Here is a 21,387-nt window from a genome sequence, read left to right on the forward strand (position 1 = left end):
TGATGGATATCAAGTTTAGAATACCAACACTGTTAAATAGACCATAAAAACTGGGTTAAAAGTATCAATCTTCACCTCTAGATACCCAGGTTCAAATTTAGCTCATGCATGGAAAATTAGACACATGGACCTAGAAATTTGATCACGCAGCCCCCGTATTTTTTCAATGCGCTAAACAGCCTCCTAAGCCTCCAACATGGCGTGTGGGAAGAGCATGCTCTTTACAAGTCGAAGGTGCACCACCCGCCATATTGGTGTAGGCAACACCGTTGGCGTCAGGAGCTCCCATTGGAATTATGTTAAAAGGTGAGTAGGTTATTTAAGTGAGGGTCCTGAGCTTGTTTCAGGACCCATTTGCAATTTTGGTATGCCCCTGCACATGACTCGACACCCGCTGAACTCTCCCAACAACTTGTGGCACTAACCAGAAGGAAGGACCACTCACCAATGTTCCCTCTAATTTTTTTTTCGTGCACAGTCCCTTTAAATTTGTATCTTCCAGTGGCAATAGCTTGTGAACGGCCTGCGCGGGATGCCTGTGCACCTTAGGGGGAACATTGTCCCTCACCAGCGCTATTTAAAGGGATCATGTAGTACATACAGGATAGTTGCTGGTTTATCATTTCAGGCTTTTTAAAAAAATTCATTGATGGGATGTGGGCGTCGCTGGCTAGGCCTGCATTTAGTGCCCATCCCTAATTGCCCTTGAGAAGATGGTGGTGAGCCGCCTTCTTGAACCGCTGCAGTCCATATGGTGTAGGTACACCCACAATGCTGTTAGGAAGGGAGTTCCAGGATTTTGGCCCAGCGACAGTGAAGGAACGGCGATACAGGTCCAAGTCAGGATGGTGTGTGTCTTGGAGGGGAACTTGCAGGTGGTGATGTTCCCATGCGTCTGCTGCCCTTGTCCTTCTAAGTGGTAGAGGTCACGGGTTTGGAAGGTGCTGTTGAAGGAGCTTTGGCGAGTTGCTGTAGTGCATCTTGTAGGTGGTACACACTGCAGCCCCAGTGTGCCGGTGGTGGAGGGAGTGAATGTTGAAGGTGGTGGATGGAGTGCCAATCAAGCGGGCTGCTTTATCCTGAATGGTGTCGAGCTTCTTGAGTGTTGTTGGAGCTGCACTCATCCAGGCTGCTGGTTAACTTCTGGCTGTCTCTTGGTGTGTTTTATCAATCTGCAACGTTCACTTTGTCTAAAAAGAGCAAGATTTTGCTGGTATTGTACTGTTGTTGCACTTTGCTTCACTGATAGTTTGACTGCAGTCATGAGTGGTTTCATAGGGCTGCCTTCGGGGCTGATGAACGAGAGAGGACAGCACAGAGCAGGAGTAGCTGCCACAAGAGGGAGACAGAGGAGAGCACTGCACAGGAGGCCACATCCACAACTGATATTCAGGGAGCACTTCTCGCGCCTGAACCTTGGTGTTGTGTTTGACCCTGAGATGTGCTTCCACCCACATATCGACTCTATTATGTCCGTGAATGATTGAGACACGGACAGCAGGAGTTGAACAAAACACGTCTTTACTGATGGAAGTCAATAGTGAAACTGAAACAACAGAGGCTCACTAGCGCCTTTTATACAGGGGTGGTCACTGCCGGTACTGCAGTCTGAGACCAGTTATTCTCGTAAAGGTACATACACAACAATTCCTCCCCTTTTAGATAAACAGTACATAACATTCATTTAACAACTAAATGATAACTAACTACAATCACAATTACGGTTGCTAGATACATTGGTTAAGTTTAAGCAATTATAAGTTCAGTCTTTGAGGAGGCTTCCTGATTCTGTCTGGATAACGCCTCTTTGGGGTATCAGGTTCTTCTGGCAATGTTGAGTCGGGATCAATGTCGTTGTTTGGTTCATCTGCTTCCAATATTACCGGTTCTGCGGTAGCTGCAATTGGAACGTCGATTTCATTACCAGGTGTATCAGATCGTGGTGTGGAGTTGACGTTTTCCAGTGACTCTAGAATCTGGTCAGCATGACATCTTACAATGCTTTCCCCAACGTCCACGGTATACATGAGCGGTCCTTGTCGTGTACAAATCGTTCCTGGCTGCCATTTCTCAGTGCGGTAGTCCCGGGCCAAAACTGGTTGACCTATCTTAAAACTCCTGGTCGGCCTTTCATTCATATTCTGAAACTGCCTGTTCTCCACATCTCTTCGGACGTTTGGCTTAACCAAATCCAAGCGGCATCGTAGTCTTCGATTGAAGAACATCACGGCTGGAGTTTGGTTGGTAACCGCATGTGTCGCATTCCGGTAGGCAAACAAGAAGTTGTCCACCTTGTGTTGTAGGGGTATATCTTCATTACACATTGCCTTGATAGCCTTCTTGAATGTTTGGACAAACCTCTCGGCCAATCCATTAGTGGCTGGATGATATGGGGCAGATGTGTAATGCTTAACACCATTGTTCTTTAAGAACCTCCGGAACTCTTCAGACACAAACTGTGGTCCATTGTCAGAGTAAATCTGTTCAGGCAGCCCATTCCTGGCGAATATGGTTCGTAAAACTGTGATAGTTTTTTCCGTGGTGGTTGAGGACATTTTTATTACCTCTGGCCACTTTGAATGTGCATCCACCGCAATTAAAAACATCGAGTCCATGAAGGGACCAGCAAAATCAATGTGCACCCTTTTCCATGGAGATGAGGGCCACTCCCATGGATGCAGAGGAGCTTGTGGTGGGGCGTTTTGGACCTTCTGGCATCCTGCACAGCTTTTGGTCATCTCTTCGATTTCTCTATCGATTCCCGGCCACCACACAAACGCTCTGGCTAAGTTCTTCATTTTTACCCCACCCAGATGACCCTCATGAAGCTCATTGAGCACTCTATCCGTCAACTTAGGTGGAATTACTACTCTGGATCCACACATCAAGGTTCCTCTGCACACTGACAGCTGTTCTCTTCTCGGCGAGAATGCTGGCAGCAGTGGTTCGCTGTGTGCTGGCCATCCCTTCACCGTTAAATCATAGACCCATGATAGTGTCGGGTCATTCCGTGTTTCCTTTTCTATGTTTGCATTCGTCACAGGGAGACATTCGACTATGGTTGAGTGGAATAACTCCATTGGATCCACTGCAAGGTCGTCTTCTTCCACCGTCGGCAACGGTAGGCGTGACAATCCATCAGCATTTCCATGCTGTTTAGTTCCTTTGTACTCGATGTCATATTGGTGTGCCCCTAGGAAAAGGGACCACCTCTGCAGCCGTTGTGCTGTCATTATCGGTATGCCCTTCTGAGGGTTGAAAATGGAGACAAGAGGTTGATGGTCGGTTAGTAGAGTAAATTTTTGACCGTGCAGGTAGTGATTGAACTTCTTCACTCCTGACACTAGGCTGAGGGCCTCTCTGTCAATCTGGGTGTAGTTATGCTCGGCAGAAGTTAACGAGCGTGACGCAAAAGCTATCGGCCTCTCTAAACCATCAAGGAATTTATGTGACAGTACCGCCCCAATGCCGTAGGGAGATGCATCACACGCCAGTCTGATCGGCAGTGCTGGGTTGTAGTGAGCCAATACTTCCCTTGAAGTGATTAAGTCCTTACTCTTCTGAAAGGCCCGCTTACAATCATCGCTCCATTTCCATGCTACACCCATTCGTAGCAGGGCGTTCAGTGGGTGCAGAATTGTCGACAAATTCGGTAAAAACTTATGGTAGTAATTCACCAATCTGAGGAATGACCTCAGTTGCGACACATTTTCAGGTGCTGGGGCCTTAACAACTGCTTCAATTTTGTCAGGGGACTTATGTAACCCCTCTTCATCAATCACGTGGCCACAATACGATTTCTGTTTCTTAAAAAATTCGCACTTGGGGCGGTTGGCTCGCAGCCCATGTTCCCGTAGTCTAGTGAGCACCTGTTCTAGGTTGTTAAGGTGTTCACTGTCATCTTCACCTGTCACAAGGATGTCGTCCAAGTAACACTGAGTCCCCGGAATCCCTTGCAGGACTTGTTCCATCGCTCTTTGCCATATCGCTGGAGCCGATGCTACTCCGAATACCAATCGATGATACTGGTAAAGACCTTTGTGAGTGTTTATCGTGAGATACTTCCTAGAGGACTCTTCAACCTCCATCTACAAATATGCTTGTGCTAGGTCAATTTTTGTAAAATGCTTCCCTCCAGACAGTGAGGCGAAGATGTCTTCTATCCTTGGAAGAGGATATTGTACTGTGTGAAGGACTGGGTTCACCGTCACCTTGAAATCCCCACAGATGCGAATCTTCCTTGGCTCCCCGGACTTATTGCTTAACGTTTTCTTCATGACAGGAACGATGGGTGTCACCCACTCGCTCCAGTCGACCTTAGACAACACGCCTGCCTTCTCCAGATTCTCCAGCTCTGCCTTGATGGCTGGGCGAATTGCATATGGTACCGGTCTTGCTTTGAAAAACTTGGGAACTGCATTCTCTTCTATTTTTATTGAGGCAGTTACGCCTTTAAGCGTGCCCAGTTCTTGTTGAAATACCTCTTTGGCGTTAGCTAAGATTGTTGACAATTGTCCAGGAGTGACGTCTTCATCTTTTTTTACCGTCCACCGTCATTGCATGAATGGAGTGCCAATCTAAGTTTATCTTTCTGATCCATTCCCGTCCCAATAACGGTGGTCCACCATTTGGCAGTATGTAGAGATACAATTTCCGTATCTTCTTGCCATTGTATTCGACAGGCACCCTTATTTTTCCTTTGGGGTATACTTTTTGCCCCGTATACGTCGTCAAGACGATGGATGTCTCTCTCAAGGGTATGTGTGAAAATAGCCACTCGTAGTCTCGTCGATTCATGACGGTTAGCGCTGATCCTGTATCCAATTCCATTTTAACTTGGGACCCTGCTATTGTGAGGGTGACCCAAATGGTTCGGTGATCCTCTTTTGCGATTACATTGTGAAGTTTGAGACAGCTTAGTCTCCTGTTCCCGGATTCACTATCGCTCATCTGGTCTTCGGAACTACTGTCCGCCATCTTTTGTACTTTCTTGTACGGTTCCTTAGTAGCCTTTTTGTTGTCACTGGTCTTCTTCCCAGACCTGCAAACCCGTGCAATGTGTCCCATCTTCCCGCATTGCCTGCATATTTTGTCTTTGGACCAGCAGTCCTTCTGGTCATGGTTAGTTCTGCCGCAGTGATAACATTTTGCAAATCCCCGTGTCATTTCGTGGGTGCCGTATTCCTGTGGTTTTTGTTGAATTTCTGCAGCTCCCCTGGCTGATGCTTCATACGATACTGCCACGCTGAAAGCCTTATCTAGCATCAGCTCTTTCTCTGAGAGTAACTTCTTCTGTGTTCCTTCACTCAGGAGTCCACAGACAAATTTGTCCCGTAGGGTATCTGCCAGTCCTGCTCCGAACTGGCAGTGCTTTGTTAGCTTGCGTAGTTCCGTAAGGTACTCAGCATTGCTCTCATCTTTATGCTGAGTTCTCCTGTGGAATTTAAATCTTTCTGCTGTCAACAGCGGTGCAGGGTTTAGGTGTTCCTGTAGGACAGCAACAATTTCGTTAAAAGTCTTCGCCTTCGGTTTGGCTGGAGTAATCAGGTCCCGCAATAGGCCGTACGTTCTAGCGCCCATTAAGTTTAGCAATATCGATGCCTTTTTCTCCTCCGCTATTTCGTTTGCCTCGAAATATACCTCGACTCTTTCCACATACGTGGTCCAGTCCTCTATTGTATTATCAAAAGCAGTGATACAGCCAGTCTTCGGCATCCTGCAAATCTAAAATGGCGCCTCCCGTGCTTTGCCTTCTTCCCCGATTTAACAAAATGGCGGCTCCCGCGCTTTGCCTTCTTCCCCGCTGATTAAGATGGTGCCTCCCGCGCTTTGCCTTCTTCCCCGCTGTTGCCACTGTTGTTAGAGCTGCTTTCCGTGGTTCCCGTTGCAACCTGCAGCTCCTCGCGGTTTCTTGCGCGTTTAATATTTTTTTTTTTTATTTTTTTTTTTTTATTTTCCCGTTGTGGAACAACCCTGTGGGACTCTTGCCTCCCTCTTCGCGGGTCTATACGCAGCCCGGCTTCGTAGCACCGGCCGCGCCCTGTGTGCTCCACCCTCTCTCTCTCTTCTTCCCAACAACGCTGCTTGGCCCCGTTGCAAACCACCCGCTCGAGTTCGCGACCGCCGCAGCCCAGGAAGGATCAGTGCACTACCTGCCACCAGCCCGATTAGCTGAAGCACCGTCGACAGGAACCAGGTCCCGCTTCCGACAGCTTCTCCAGCAATCTTCAACTCCGCAAACACAGGGGCGGATGCCCACGGTCGCCGCCCGTTTCTACTGCCTCTTACTTTCTTTTCTTTCTGGCCTCGACCTCTGCTCACTTCGCTGTAGGAATGGATCCCAGGAGGTGGTGCAGACTGTAGGTAGGTTCGTACCTGCTCGTCGCCAGTATTACGTCCGTGAATGATTGAGCAGGAGTTGAACAAAACACGTCTTTACTGATGGAAGTCAATAGTGAAACTGAAACAACAGAGGCTCACTAGCGCCTTTTATACAGGGGTGGTCACTGCCGGTACTGCAGTCTGAGACCAGTTATTCTCTTAAAGGTACATACACAACAGACTCCATCACCAAGACTGCCTACTTCCACCTCCGTAACATCACCTGACTCCGACCCTACCTCAGCCCATCTGCTGCTGAACCCCTCATCCATGCCTTTGTTACCTCTAGACTCGACTATTCCAATGCTTTCCTGGCCGGCCTCCCATCTTCCACCCTACATAAACTTGTGCTCATCCAAAACTCTACTTCCTGTATCTTAATTTGTACCAAGTCCCATTCACACTTCACCCTGCCCTATCAATCTCAGTCTTGAATATACTCATTGACTGAACATCCACAGCCCTCTAGGGTAGAGAATTCCAAAGATTCACAACCCTCTTAGTGAAGACATTTCTCCTAATTTCTTTCCTAAATGGCCGGTCCCTCATCCTGAGACTATGACTTCTAGATCTAGACTCCCCAGCCAGTGGAAACAGCCTCTCAGCATCTACCCTGTCCAGCCCCCTAAGAATTTTGTATATTTCAATGAGATCACCTCTCATTCTTCTAAACTCCAAAGGATAAAGGCCCATTCTACTCAATCCCTCCTCTAGGAATCAATCCAGTGAACCTTCGTTGCAACCCTCTAAGGCAAGTATATCCTTCCTTAGGTATTGTTGAACTTCACTGAGGAGCAATGTCTGAGGCATCTTCGCTTCACAAAGGAGGCTGTGACCAAGCTATGTTACTTGCTGCAGCCACAACTCAAGCCTCACACCAGGGCATGGACAGCAGTATCTGAGGCTGTCAAGGTCATCTTGGCCCTTAACATTTCTGCCACAGGCTCCTTTCAGGCTGCAGCAACCTATCACAGTCCGCAGTCCATTGCTGTATCAGGGAGGTCACCAAGGTTCTCTGCACCAGAAGGAACACCTACATCTTCTTTTCTATGGACAGAGCGAAGTAGGACGAGACAGCACTAGGCTTCACCCACAGGGCAGGCTTCCACATGGCGCAAGGCGCCATAGACTGCACACACATTGCCTTACATGCTCCCTATCACCAGCCTGACATTTTTATCAATTGAAAGGGATTCCACTCCCTCAACGTATAGCTGGTTTGCGAGCATCATGCGGGTCTATGCCCGGTCATGACTCTTTCATCCTGTGCCAATCCTTTGTGCTGCCTTTGTTACAATCAGGCTGTCAAGTTACAGGTTGGCTATTGGGTGACAAGGGATATTCCCTCCGGACATGACCTATAATTCCTGTCAGGAACCCGCGCACAGCTGGCCTACAACGAGAGAATGCCGCCACATGAAACATGACTGAGCAAATAATCAGCATGTTCAAGCAATGCTTCCACTGCCTGGACCATTCCGGAGGAGCTTTGCAATACACTTCTGAGCGGGCATCTAGATTTGTGGTTATCTACTGCATGCTCCTCAACTTTGCCATCATGAGGGACCAGACTCTACCACCACCTGGGCAGCAAGAAGTGTTAGCAGGAGGGGGAACATGAAGAGGAGCAGGAGAGGCATCGGCCACCAGTGCTCCCAGCTGCCAGTGCTCAGAGAGCAGCTCATCGGAGAGCGCTTCACCCAAACCATTCCTCCCATCCCCAATACGCTAACAGTGCTGCAATCCTTATCATCATCCTTACTACCACCATCCGATTGCTTTCCTTTACTCCAGCCTTACGGGTCTTAACATCACTTTACTACAAAGATAAACACCAACACCAAATCCAGAACAAAAAACTAATTTATCAAACAAATATTGTCACAGTGTATGTCACCATTAACAAAAACAAATTATTATTCATCCTTGTGCAAGTCTTTAGTGCCTATCTTGTCTGCTCATTTACCTATCCTAGTGCTCCTATAAAATGTTTCCCTGGTGGCTACAGCTTGGGAGGTGGGAGGCTGCTGAGCTTCCATTAAGGACACTTCAGATGGCCGTGATGTGCGACTTCGAGCATCTCTAGAGTGTCCTCCTCTAATACAGTATCTGAGCTGGTGATTGCAAAGCTGAGGTGGAATGATGCAGCATCTTCAGGAAGGCTGCCTTCTCTTCTTGCACTGGCACAGGGGCTTCAACATCTTCAGCGCCTGAAATGAAAAAGAGGGACCAAGGGCTATATTGTGGTGTGAAGGGAGAGCAGAAAGGGAGAGAGTGTAGTGGCTGGTGAAAGCATCTGCAGTTTGTCATGCAGAGTGTGTAGGGTGAGATAAAAGTCAGAAGGGACAAGGAAGATAAGGTATGAACAAACCCTGTGTGACGTCATAGCCATGATTCTTCCCCTGTCAAGCAGGTTATCTCTGAGGGGGGAAAGGGTGTGCAGACGGGCTTGGCCTCCTCCCATGGCAGCTTCCTGACATTTACTCCAAGGCTCTTGATGCCATGAAAAAGGACCCCAGATATGCAGCTGATGGATTCCTTCACATTTGCCACCATGTCAGAAATGACTGCATCAACCATTCATGCTCTGAAAGCAGCCATCATTTCAATGCTGGCCTCCAAAGATCTGGACCCCTGTCGCCAATAGCTACAAAAGGAGGTCAAGGCATTGGAGAGGATGCAGAGGAGATTTACTAGAATGGTACCAGGGATGAAGGACTTCAGTTATATGGAGAGACTAGGGAAGCTGTGGTTGTTCTCCTTAGAGCAGAGAAGGTTAAGAGGAGATTTGATAGAGTTGTTCAAAATCATGAAGGGTCATATCGTAAATAAGGAGAAACAATTTCCAGTGTAGAAGGGTCAGTTAGCAGAGGACACGGATTCAAGGTAAAAGAACCAGACACGAGATAAGGAGAATTCTTTTATGCAGCGAGTTGTTACAATCTGGAATGCACTGCCTGAAAGGGTGGTGGAAGCAGATTTAATAGCAACTTTAAAAAGGGAATTCGATAAATATTTGAAGGGAAAAAATCTGCAGGGGTATTGAGGAAGGGCTGGGGAGTGGGACTAATTGGATAGGTCTTTCAAAGAGCTGGCACAGGCACGATTGGCCAAATGGCCTCTTTCTGTGCTGTATGATTCTTTGAGGGGGCATCACCCGCCCACAAGAGGTCCCTCTTTCTCCTCCATCACCTGCCCTTGCTCCTGCTCACCTGTACACTGTGATTCACCTATAGAGCTACCCTAACATTCATGAGCTCCATCTTTTGGGGTGGAGCAACCTGCACTGGTGCTTGCCAAATCACAAGAGTGATGTGACATGTGATGCGTTGGTTGATGTGTAGACTTGGAAGGGCCCTGCTTTGGGTTCATCTGCCATACCTGCAGAAACATGAAAGGAGAATCACTCGCAATGGCTTCCTTAGGATGACTTTGCCGGCAGCAATACTGGACGAGCAGTGGACAGTAGAACTGAAGCTGAACGTCATGAGTGGATTGATGTTTGCATGAAGTTAGAAGGTTTCCTCAATGTGATACCAACCCTGAGCCAGGGGCAAACCTCCCACTTCCCCATCTTCACCCCCCCCTCCTCCAGCTGACTCTCCTGCATGATGGAGGGCATGCTCCTCAGATGGGGTGATCCTACAAACTGTTCTTGCCCCCTCCACTCCACCCATCCCACCTTGTTGCAGCCATCTGTCTCTTGTGTGCAGCCTTCTCCAGCCATTGATTAGCTGTTAATGTTTATGTGCCAAGTGAGAACCCCCACCCACCCAGCCCTCAGATTTTAAGAGGTTCCCTATGGAAGGGGTGAAAGGTGAGACATACAGGTGATGGTTGTGGAAAGTGCTAACAATGGGTTGTTTTGATCATTGCTGTGCATAAAAAGAGGGGGATACTGAAGGGTCTCAGTGCTGAGTGCACAAGCGGCTGTGATGAGCATCCATGTGGGATGCTGATGATAAATATTGAGTGGATTACGTTGCTTTCAGTAGTGCCACAGCAGCATCATTAGGTTTATGTGCCTGTCCTACTTGTCCTCCCCTGGTGAGGTCATTGAATTTCTCATGTCACTGCAGTCAAGTCATTTACACACTGCTGACCTCATTAATGGCCACCTCCTGCTGACCTTTTCCCCTCCACGGTTTATTCACCTCCCTCCTCTGCTCTCCCCTCCCGGCTAGAATTTAAAGATTCAGTCTAAACAGGGTGGAATCCCAGAGGAACCAGGTCCAGTCCAAATCCAGGTGGAAATGGGAGTTGTGCCTTCTCCCAAGCCAGGAATATTGGGGCTGTAGCGGTACCACCGGTTGTACCTTACATAAAGACACATAATTCCCTTTAACTTACCTTACTGTATGTTTAACTTACCTTCTGGGGCCGTTGCCCTTTTAACTTACCTGTTGGGGCCATTGCCCCTTTAAGACGCACGCTGACGTCACGTCACGTACGACGTGATGTGCGTGCGGCAGTTGCCGGCCCGACTCGGCCTTCCAGGACGGCCGCCGGCACAGCCGGCCAAGCGTCTTCGGCCTCAATGGCCAGCCGACGGGAGCGACGCGATCTTCTGCTCCCGCGGCAAGCGCCAGCACAGTCCGGCCTCGCGACTTCGGCCTCAACGGCCAGCGACGCAACGACGCGCATCATGTGACGCCCTAAGTGCGGGAAACGCAAACAACGTGATGACGTCACAACACAAACGCGATGACGTCATCACGCCCCCCACAGGACTGCGAACTCAGTCCTCGTGGAGTTCCTGTTGGGACAAGACCTATACCACGGTGCTCCTACAGTCAGCCATCTTACCTGCCATCTTACCTGATGTAATTAGTCTGTTCCTGTAAATAAACAACTTGTTAATAGTTCGTCGAAGTCAAACTCTCTTGTTTAGTGGTGATCTACACGAACCGCTACATTGGTGACCCAACGACGTGAGTACGGGAGCTCATCAATTCCAACACTACAATTGGTGAACCCGTATCCGTGAACAATTTTCACGGTAGCAACGCGCGCCTGAACCTCGTCTTCCCACAAGACGACCAACGCACAACCGACGAACAACCAGGGAACAGCAACCGCCTCACTCCGCCAAAGGCGACCCCGTCTTTGCGAACGTATTCGCAAGGTAAGCGCAGCCTGGAGCAGATCCCGTTTGACACGGACAAACCTCAACCGGACCCCATTCGTTTTTTTATGAGCAATTTTCACAAAAGAAGCACGCCATGGAAGTACCAGCCGTTTTGCTGTCGCTACCGCAATCCAGGGAGCCACAGTCTCCCTCGTGCTTTATACCGGTAGAAGCCCCGTTCGACGAGAACATCGATGTGGCGCCGACCACGCACTTACTCATGGTCCCCGTACTCGTCTTTCCTACCGCCACACAGATCGTCCACCTCTACGTCCACAGCGACAGCAAGTATAAATCTCTCCAAGCGCGGGGTACAGCATGTTCGGGCCCACAAAATCGGAGCACGCCCTGCGGGGATACCACGAGAACTCATCCCCATGAAACACGAGGACCCACTCCTCGCACACGAGGACCCATCCCTCGCGAACCACGAGGACCCATCCCTCGTGAAAAACGACGGCTCCTTCTCCACCGACGACGCACCAGCCCTTCAGCCTGCTGGTTGTGTTACCTACTACACGATTCGGCGTGAACAAAAGGCGTGCCGCCCTCCCGGCTGTTTTCTCCTAAATCTACAACTGTTACAAGTGTTGCCGCCATCCAGGCAGAGTTAACCCCTCCTGAAAGCAACAACAACCTGGACCGTTGCCGCCCTTTCTCCAGTTTTCCCTTTAAAAAACGCAAACGTCTACTGAAGCTGCACACATCGAGGACGGGTCCAACGGGCATCCTGCGGCCGCGATCAGCCACGTGAAAGTTGCTAGCCTCACCGATCACAGGTTAACACAGTAACTCTTCACCTTCTGTTGTGTTAACGTCGTAGCACTATGGCACGCGCCGTTCTGCGTGTTCCAGCCTCCTGAAGGTTTCGCTCACCTGTCGGTGAGTTCACTCACCTCGCCTGTCAAGTCCTTCTGGAATGTTCATTTGGCGTTCCTGCAGAGTTCGTTATAACAAGGACTTGTTCCAACATCAACAGAGTCATCGCCCGCGTCCGCCCAATCTGCCCGTCACTCTGACAAGGCCTGCTGTTTCGCACGTCTCCACGGTCCTTCGCCTGACGGATATACTTTATTCGCCACGACGCACGTACGGATCCCCTCACGAGCAGCATCTTTGCAACTCGCTCGCCAAGCCGAGACAGCACGACCGCCAAGACAACCAGCGTCAGACCATCTCATCCTTGGACTTTCGTTAAAGTGAATTCTGGGGGGGCCCATGTGGCGGTACCACTGGTTGTACCTTACATAAAGACACATAATTCCCTTTAACTTACCTTACTGTATGTTTAACTTACCTTTTGGGGCCGTTGCCCTTTTAACTTATCTGTTGGGGCCATTGCCCCTTTAAGACATGCCCTAGCACGCTGACGTCATGTCACGTACGACGTGACGTGCGTGCGGCGGCTGCCGGCCCGACTCGGCCTTCCAGGACGGCCGCCGGCACAGCCCGGCCTAGCGTCTTCGGCCTCAATGGCCAGCTGACGGGAGCGACGCGATCTTCCGCTCCCGTGGCAAGCGCCAGCACAGCCTGGCCTCACGACTTCGGCCTCAACGACCAGCGACGCAACGACGCGCATCATGTGACGCCATAAGCGCGGGAAATGCGAACAACGTGATGACGTCACAACACAAACGCGATGACGTCATCACGCTCCCCACAGGACTGCGAACTCAGTCCTCATGGAGTTCCCATTGGGACAAGACCTATACCACAGTGCTCCTACAGTCAGCCATCTTACCTGCCATCTTACCTGATGTAATTAGTCTGTTCCTGTAAATAAACAACTTGTGAATAGTTCGTTGAAGTCAAACTCTCTTATTTAGTGGCGATCTACACGAACCGCTACAGGGCCTTAGTTACCAGCCCTATAATATATGCTGTAAATAAATAGGTAGGATCCCAGTAATATATATGCTATAAACACACAACTTTTAGCCTTGCATTGTAACATAGCTCAGTTGCTGAAGGAAGTCAAACAGTGTAAATCAAGTGATGCAATAAATTGACTATTTAAAACTTACCACCGGACTCGCAAACTTTTATTTTAGTGTGTTGACCTCAGATCAGTGTGGTCCACTGAAATTACCCGATCTAACAATTTTGGCGTAGTCGGCAGGATCGCTGAAGGAAGAGACTGAATCTGAGACACCAGACCTATATTGGAGGTAAGGACTCCTCATTATAAAAGTCCTCAGTTGGTTGTCTAGTCATCTCCCCTCCACGTGATTCCACAAACCTCCGGGTAGCGAACCATCCGGGTGGTAGACGGCCTCGAGGTCCCATATAGAGCTCTAACTGCAGCGGTGTTATTTAATTAATTACCGACCCGGCTGAAAAGCCTACGACTCAAGACCCCCAAGTAAAGAAATCGATTTTATGGCACCACTCGATAGACCTACGACTATTAAGGGTGGGTGGGCCCCACCTGAAATTTGGGAGGATGAAATTCTCGAGCAGTTGAAAGACTATATAGAATTACAGTTTGACTTACCTAAAACCTGGTTCGAAATCGAACAAAAGTACAGTACCTCCTCCGGACAATGGTCTTTGGATGACATAAAAAGGGTTTGGGGAAAAACGACCCGTATGAAAGATAAAAGACAGATCAGATGGTCCTTGGCAGTTATGAGTCAGATCCGACAGCGAAATGAGATTAAGGCACAATCCCAACATAATCACGATTTGACCAATGCAAAACAGCAAAAAGATGCGATTTATGAACAATTGAAAAAGAAAACAAATGAGCTTGAAAAGTCAGAAGTGGAAGTTAAAAAATTTAAAGATGAGCTTGAAAAGTCAGAAGTAGAAGTTAAAAAACTTAAAGATGAGCTTGAAAAGTCAGAAGTGGAATTAAAAAAATGTAAAGATGAAGTTAAGGACTGTAAAAAACAATTGGATAAACAACCGATAGTACCGGTAGTCCAAGAAAAGGGAAAATGTGTCGGGACCTGGAAGGGTTACCCAGATCTAAATGAAATAAAGGAGGAAGGTCGTGGGAGACAAAGACAAGAAGCAGGTCAAGAGACTGAATCGGGATCCTCTAGTAATGTCAGTGAAAGTGAAGAAGAGAAAACAGGACCCCATTTGGCCCCATTGAGACAGAAAAGGAAAAGAGTAGAAAAGGAGTATGAGAAGAAAGAAGATGGGGAAGAAAGGGCGAAGTACCAACTCCACCCGTGGGACGGAGTCCACATTCTGATTGTAATGATACCCAGGAGAGAGGGAAATAAGTTACACAGCAAAGTAAAGACTGGCCTGGGAAATGATGAGCAAGAATTAGATGCCGGATGGGATGCGATCCAACAGTGGTTACAAGTGTTTAGCCCTGCAAAAATGGATTGGGGAAAGATCATAGCCTGTCAACAGAAAGGGATGGAGGAAGTGTTAGAGTACGACGAGCGATTTAAAACTAACTGGTTGGAACACTCGGGGCTGAACACAGGAGAGATAAAGAAGGAAAAAGATCTAATTTGCAGGCTAACCAATCTGAAAACTCAGCAAAGGAAGGAAAAAAACAGGGATTTGGAAAGCCAGGAAATGCTGAGACGCCAATGGAAAAAGAGGAAAAAAAGAGAAACTTAAAGTTTTACTGTCATGGAAGTTATTAACATTTGTGCTGAGACAAATAAAACACAAGATTTGCTGAGTGAAAGGAACCTTAAAAAAATGCTGGAATTTCAGTTTGTGTGAAAGTGCGTGTTAAAGTGTGAAAGTGTTCCTGACTATGAATGTTTAAGAAGTTACAGTATTTCTTTTGTCTGATTAGATGTTCTTTAAAAGAAAGATTCTGTTATGTGTGTTTTAGCTCCACCCACTTCTCTGTGTTAAAAGCGTTTAAATCTTTTGTCTTGTCTTGGATTTTGGAAGTTTTAAGAATGTGCGAATAAGATTGTGCCCCAAGAATTGAAAAAAAAACCTTTGAAATAATTTAAGTTAAGCTGGTGTGTAAAAACTGAGAAGAGCAACAAAAAGTTTGCTTAACAAAAGATTGCGATAGATTTTTGTACTTGCAGTGCAAACTGTACAATGTTACATTAAGTTTCAGTCTAAGATTTAACCTTGGAGTCCCGGTTGCTATGGTGAAATCTTCTAAAGCAGTTTGATTTGATTTGTTTAAATGTGAAAAACTAATTTTTCTCCAGTTATGTTTTTACAGTATTTTGGAAAGACATCTGAAGAAAGAACAATAAGAAATATGACGTAATTTACTGTTTTCTGCAAGAATGTGCTATTTTGTTTTGTTTTATCTGTTCTGTTCGTGTTTAGTTAAAGTGTGAAAACACAACTGTCTTTTTCGATCAGGAAAGTTTTTTTAATTTACGCGAAGTGACGCAATTACGCCTGATAATGTTTTGCTCCACCTTCTTAAAAACCTGCAAAGGAGTTAACCCTTTCCACTGACAGCTGTTTAAGTTCACCAAGCAACAACTTTAGTATGAAATTTAAAGATATGGGACATTATTAAATTTAAGTTTCTTAATTTTAAGTTAATATTTCCCCACAGTGATAGAAGGAAAATTATGATTTGGCGACACTGGATCAAAAGGTTAGAGACCTGGGGTCTCGCATTAAAGATGTATTACAAAAGACAAATGAAAATACAGATAAAAGAATTATCTGAGGATCAAACGCTGACCATACATCTACAAAAGATAGTTACAGTGCTAGAAACACACGCCCAAACCATTAATAAATTAATAAAAGAGTACAATGCATCTCAGCAGGTGGCTGCTAATGACATATGTAGCACATATGGTAACTGGATTGTGGAACAAACCTGAGAAAACCTGGCCCAGATACAGGCAGGGGAAGTACCCTTATGGATAACGAATCAACAATTAAGGGCGAACCTGACCGGTGGGCACAAGGGGGACGGTACCTCTAAACAGGCAGTAGCAGGCAGGAGCTTGACGGATTGCCAGTTGAGAGCAATGGTTCGGGTGCACTCTACACAAGTCTAATGTAAACCTGACGGGGGAGGGCTCCTAGGGTTAGTATTGGTAATACCGGTAATGGCACCCGAAGCCCAAGGACAGAGGTGTACCGAATACAGAATATTGGGGTAGTGAAGGACGGAGTGCACATATCCCATCACAATATGTTACCATATGCTGTGAAGATTAAAGGGAATTTGGCTGGAACAAAATTGGAGGGATGTGTTACTAGGCACGCTATCACTGTATGTCCACATAGTATTGGACACAGCCCAGAGGCACAGTGTGGGTTTAACAATACTGGTACCAATCAGGGTAAAATTTGGTTTAAGGGATATAAAGGGGTCCTCAATATTTGACCGGTATAAAACTATCTGAAAGGTATCATTTAGTCTTGTTAGCTGGAAAACAAACGCAAAGCACCATGGGATAATTGGCTATATTAACTCTTTTAGACTAACATAAGTAGAAATTAGCTGACATTCTGAAATGTTGCTTGTAATTACAACCTGGTAACTATTTAGAAAGAGCCTGTTCTTGGAAGAGATAAGGATACAAAGGCACAATTAAGAAATAGCAAGTAAGACCTTGAAGTAATAATCAGCCAGCTGTACAATTCAATGTGGCTTTGTCCAGCTAGCCATGTCTCTGCTGGAAAGTACTTTCCCATACCGATAACAAAAGTAAGAGATGGCTCATAATACTGCTGTTTGGATTTTGGGATAATTTTGAAATGACAAAATGGACTCAGGCACTATATATTTGTTTACTTTTGGGAAAATAAAAGATCCTCTAAAATAATGATAAATAAAAAGTGTTAATAACTTGGATCAAGTGAGAATGTTTGATCTATGTTTTCTGTCTTAAATATTGTACTGGACAGTAAAGTTTCTCCAGGACTCATGAATGAGATATGAATGGTAATTAAAGGAAAGTGATTGAGAGTGTAAGATTGAAACAGGAGAATTACACTACTGAATGGGAATTTTCAAAACTTTCTAGTGAAAGTCAGGAAAGTGTTAAGAAAACTGAATTTGATAGTCTGGCCACTACCCAAGACATCGGGACCATGCAGAGGAAGATGAGCAAAGATCTCCAGATGACTACAATCTTTCGATAAGATACCTGAAAGCCCGAGAAAGGCTTGTATCGGATGGCATGTGTGGCATGATATTGAGATACCGGTATGAGTGTGCAAATGTGATTTGTTACGTATGAGGTAATTACCATCCAGGAATGTATGGTGAATCTGCACTGAAGAACGGGTCTCAGACATGCTCAGTTACTTGACAACAGCAATACATGAAATGGTTAATGTGGCTCAGGAGAGCGAGACAACTTTTAAAGCATTGACACATACTCCATTGAGAAACTATCTAATTAATGAAACAATCAGAATAGAGTTAAACACACTGGTACCTGTTAGGGGGATTGAAATTGAAGTTGAAGTGGAGAGTTACATGGAATCTAGATTGGTACAATTGAGGGCCAAGGAGAAATCATGTTTAGTAAAGAATTATCCACAAGATGGATACAAGTAAAAGAGATCTGAAGAATCTTTTAAATCCATGATTTGTTGATTAGATGTTAAACTGTAATGTATTTGATATGATTGTAAAACTGAATTTAACTGTGACTGTAATAATTGTGTTTTGTAGGTAACAGAGCATGGGAAAAAACAGTACGAATCCAGTATGAGGTGATTTTGGTGGTGCCTCCTGTGTCACTACTACTGCAATTACCATGCTTTATGGGTCTAACAGGACCTGTCCCATCAACCAACACATTTTTAAGTATGAGCTACACAATTATGTGGCACAATTCGGATACTCGGATATGACATTCCCCTGTTTGTGGGTTTCAGTGAGCTCATGATGCGACTGAACTGCTCCCTAAAGCATTTTTATGTTTTGGAGCAAGACAACTCGAGAATAGATATTGAAATTGACAGCATAGGGGACAACTCACATTGGTGGGATATTGGGCTTAATACATCAGCACACCCTTAGGTTCATATTATTTCACATGCTCTGGTAGCTATCCAACTTGTAATGATAGTGTATTTGATATATGTAACGTGTGTAGTAAGACTTTGATACATAAGCCAATTGGGTACTCATGCCCATGACTGACAAGCACTAACAAATTAATTGCTCACACCGAAAGAGAAGATCCGAAGTAATATAGAGGAGACCCCAGGCGGGGTAACATCAGGAAAGATAGAAGAAACAGAGGATCCCCCAGGCAGGGCAGAATTGGAATACCGGAACAGTGAATTGAATTTGAGTAAGGGATCAGAGGTTGCTCCTCCCCCTCAAAGGAATGGACTGTAAGGAAGGGAGAAATCTTCAAGACTCCCTACTAATTAACGCCCAAGTTGAGAGAGCAATAAGAGCTAGCTAGATTAGTCAAGAGCCGATTGTGAGAAGTCAATAAGGATATTTCCTTCTCAAAGAAGGGAATTGTAAGAAATAGCTGTTAGATTCAAAGATGGGTTTTAATTCTTAGACCAGGGACTGACAACAGGCAAGCGGAAAAAGATAGCATAAATCCCAGCAAGGTCGAATATCAAGCATCAAAAGACAAATAGAAATGATAAGGGAATGGTAAAATGCAAGGAAACAGGGAGGATAGCACCTGCTAGATAACAAGGAGCCATGAAGCCATAAAATGCCCTTGAAGAATCTTGACAAAACATTCCTCAGAAAGATAAGAGGGAGGCCTTGTACAATAGGATGGGGATCAAATTGTGTGTTTCTGTTGATTAAATGTGCTTGCCACCAGGCGGCTGCTGCCCCGCGGGCAAGACGCCTTGCAGGTCGCCACAGACCGTTTTTACATCTTAAAGGGGCATGTTATATTTAGCTGCTAGATCGTTTTGTACCTTTTCTATTTTTTATAATTTTTCTACCTTTTTTACTTTTTAATTTTTATCTGAATGTATTTTTCTGAGGGGAGCTCCTCCCCCTTTTAAGATGCACGAATTAATTTAAGATTATGAGATCAATTAACTTATTAAAACCGGGCTTTTACTGTGGCCACGTAAAATCCTGGTTGATGTAAATTTGTGCAAAAGCCACTGATCCAGACAGTGGCAAAACACAGCAATGATTGATTATATTTTTTATCTGACTCTATATTTTTATGATTCAATTTTTGAAAGAATCAAAGGGGGGAGTGTTAGGGAATATATATATATATATTTTAATAACATAGATTTTAATATGATTAAACTAATGACTGAAGGTGCTGATTTTGCTTAAACAGCCACAGAAAAAAGGACCATGTGTAAGACTGTAGAACAAAGACATGGTGTGATGTATCAGATCCAATCACAGCGTGGTAACGTCACATAGGCTGATGTATCAGATCCAATCACAGCATGGTAACATCACATCGGCTGATTCAGCTTAACTTTAGAACAAAGGAATAAGTGATGTATAAGAGATCCAATCAGTGTGATAATGTCAGATCGGCCGATGTAGTTGTACCAACCATGGCTCTGCATGCATGCTGCTGAGCCAATGGTAATAAAGGGGGCGGGTACATTTGCTGTGATCTGCTGCTGTATAAAAAACAGCCATTTTGAACATGCTTGTTAGTACAAGAAAGGAAGTCAAACACTGTAAGTCAGTGCTGCAATAAATCGACTATTTAAAAACTACCACTGGACCCAAAATCTTTTATTTTAGTGTGTTGACCTCAGATTAGAGTGGTCCATTGGAATTACCCGATCTAACAGATGGCTTCTTGAACAAGAAAACACTTAGGCCTGGAACTTCCTTGGGCCCAGCTCAGCCAGCATAAGTGGAGTGGAGCGGAACCCAGAGGCCCCAGTCCAGAACCCAGAGGCCCCAGTCCGGATTCCAGGGATAGGGTCATGTGCACAGCTGGATGTGGCCTCCAGTACCTGTGTTATGTCTTCTAGTGCTCGTAGTGCTTTGTAAAGACGACTCTGGACTCGGTAGTTTGTAATTACAACTACTGTTTTCTTTGTGTTGTAATGGCTGCCTGCCGCATGGTGCGAGGTGATATATCCAAGTGCTGTGCGGCGCCTGCGTACTACTTTCCCAGCATCATAGTGCTGCTACACTTGATTTGAGTGTTAGTACAATTGTACAATGTAGTCCCAACATAACTATGTAACATCCCTCTTTCCCAACAAAACTAATTACATCAATTTTCTATTTTACAATGTTTCCAGTTGACTAACATTAACAAAATACAGAACGTGAGCTTTCTTTGCTCAATTTATATACAGATATTTGTCCATGTTGTTTTACTGTTCTGTGCGAATTACAATTGTCTTTATAATTATTCGCGATACCGCTCAGGTGGTTGTATGTTACTCCTCCATCTTGTGGACTTGCCTGTAACTATTCCTTTCTGCGGTGTTTTGGTGTGTTCTTTTCTTGTTGCCGGTGCTGTCGTGTTTGGCTCTGGAGAGTGCATGTTTGCAGTTGTTGTATTTGAGGTGTTTGTTTCTGGCGTTATATTGTTTTCCGTGTCTGGTACCCTAACTGCTGTTAATGTTGTCCGCTGTTTGACAGCTTCAGGTGAGGGTCTGATATGGATCCTGTTTCGCCTGTATTGGTTTCCAGGTTCTGTCTCTACCAAGTAAGATCTTGGAGTATCAGCTTTTCCAATAACCTTGGCTGAACTCCATGTTCTCAACAACGGATCTTGTATATGCACTGATTGCCCATTTAACAGCTCCGGTAGTGGTTTTGCATGCTTGTTATAGTGTGTGCTCCCCGTAGCTTGTGTTTCCATCAGCTTCTGCCGAACGTCCTCTTGGCCCTGGGGAGGATATACCTTTGCTGGTAGAGTTGTTTTGTATTTTCTACCGTTTAGTAGTTCTGCTGGTGATTTCGAGTCTGCTCTCAAAGGTGTCGATCTGATTGCCAAAAGGGCAAGGTCTTGGTCTTCTCCCATCTCCTT

The 21,387-nt window shown here is 45.8% G+C and overlaps 2 protein-coding genes across 2 annotated transcripts in view; one reads left to right on the forward strand and one right to left on the reverse strand.

Moving 5' to 3' along the window:
- Positions 1 to 21,387, reverse strand: part of LOC147116074 (single-pass membrane and coiled-coil domain-containing protein 1-like) — a 90,184-nt gene that overhangs the window by 596 nt on the left and 68,201 nt on the right. The gene's annotated exons all lie outside the window — the stretch shown is intronic.
- LOC147116075 (uncharacterized) lies at positions 13,954 to 20,094 on the forward strand. Its single transcript, XM_085990783.1, has 2 exons — positions 13,954 to 18,145; positions 19,714 to 20,094. The coding sequence occupies exon 1, from the start codon at positions 14,099 to 14,101 to the stop codon at positions 15,092 to 15,094; it is 996 nt and encodes a 331-aa protein (XP_085846909.1). The 5' UTR covers positions 13,954 to 14,098; the 3' UTR covers positions 15,095 to 18,145; positions 19,714 to 20,094.

Source organism: Somniosus microcephalus, chromosome 6 (genome assembly GCF_052327205.1).
Source record: "Somniosus microcephalus isolate GS21.2 chromosome 6, FLI_Smic_1.0, whole genome shotgun sequence".
In the NCBI taxonomy this organism is placed as follows: domain Eukaryota; kingdom Metazoa; phylum Chordata; class Chondrichthyes; order Squaliformes; family Somniosidae; genus Somniosus; species Somniosus microcephalus.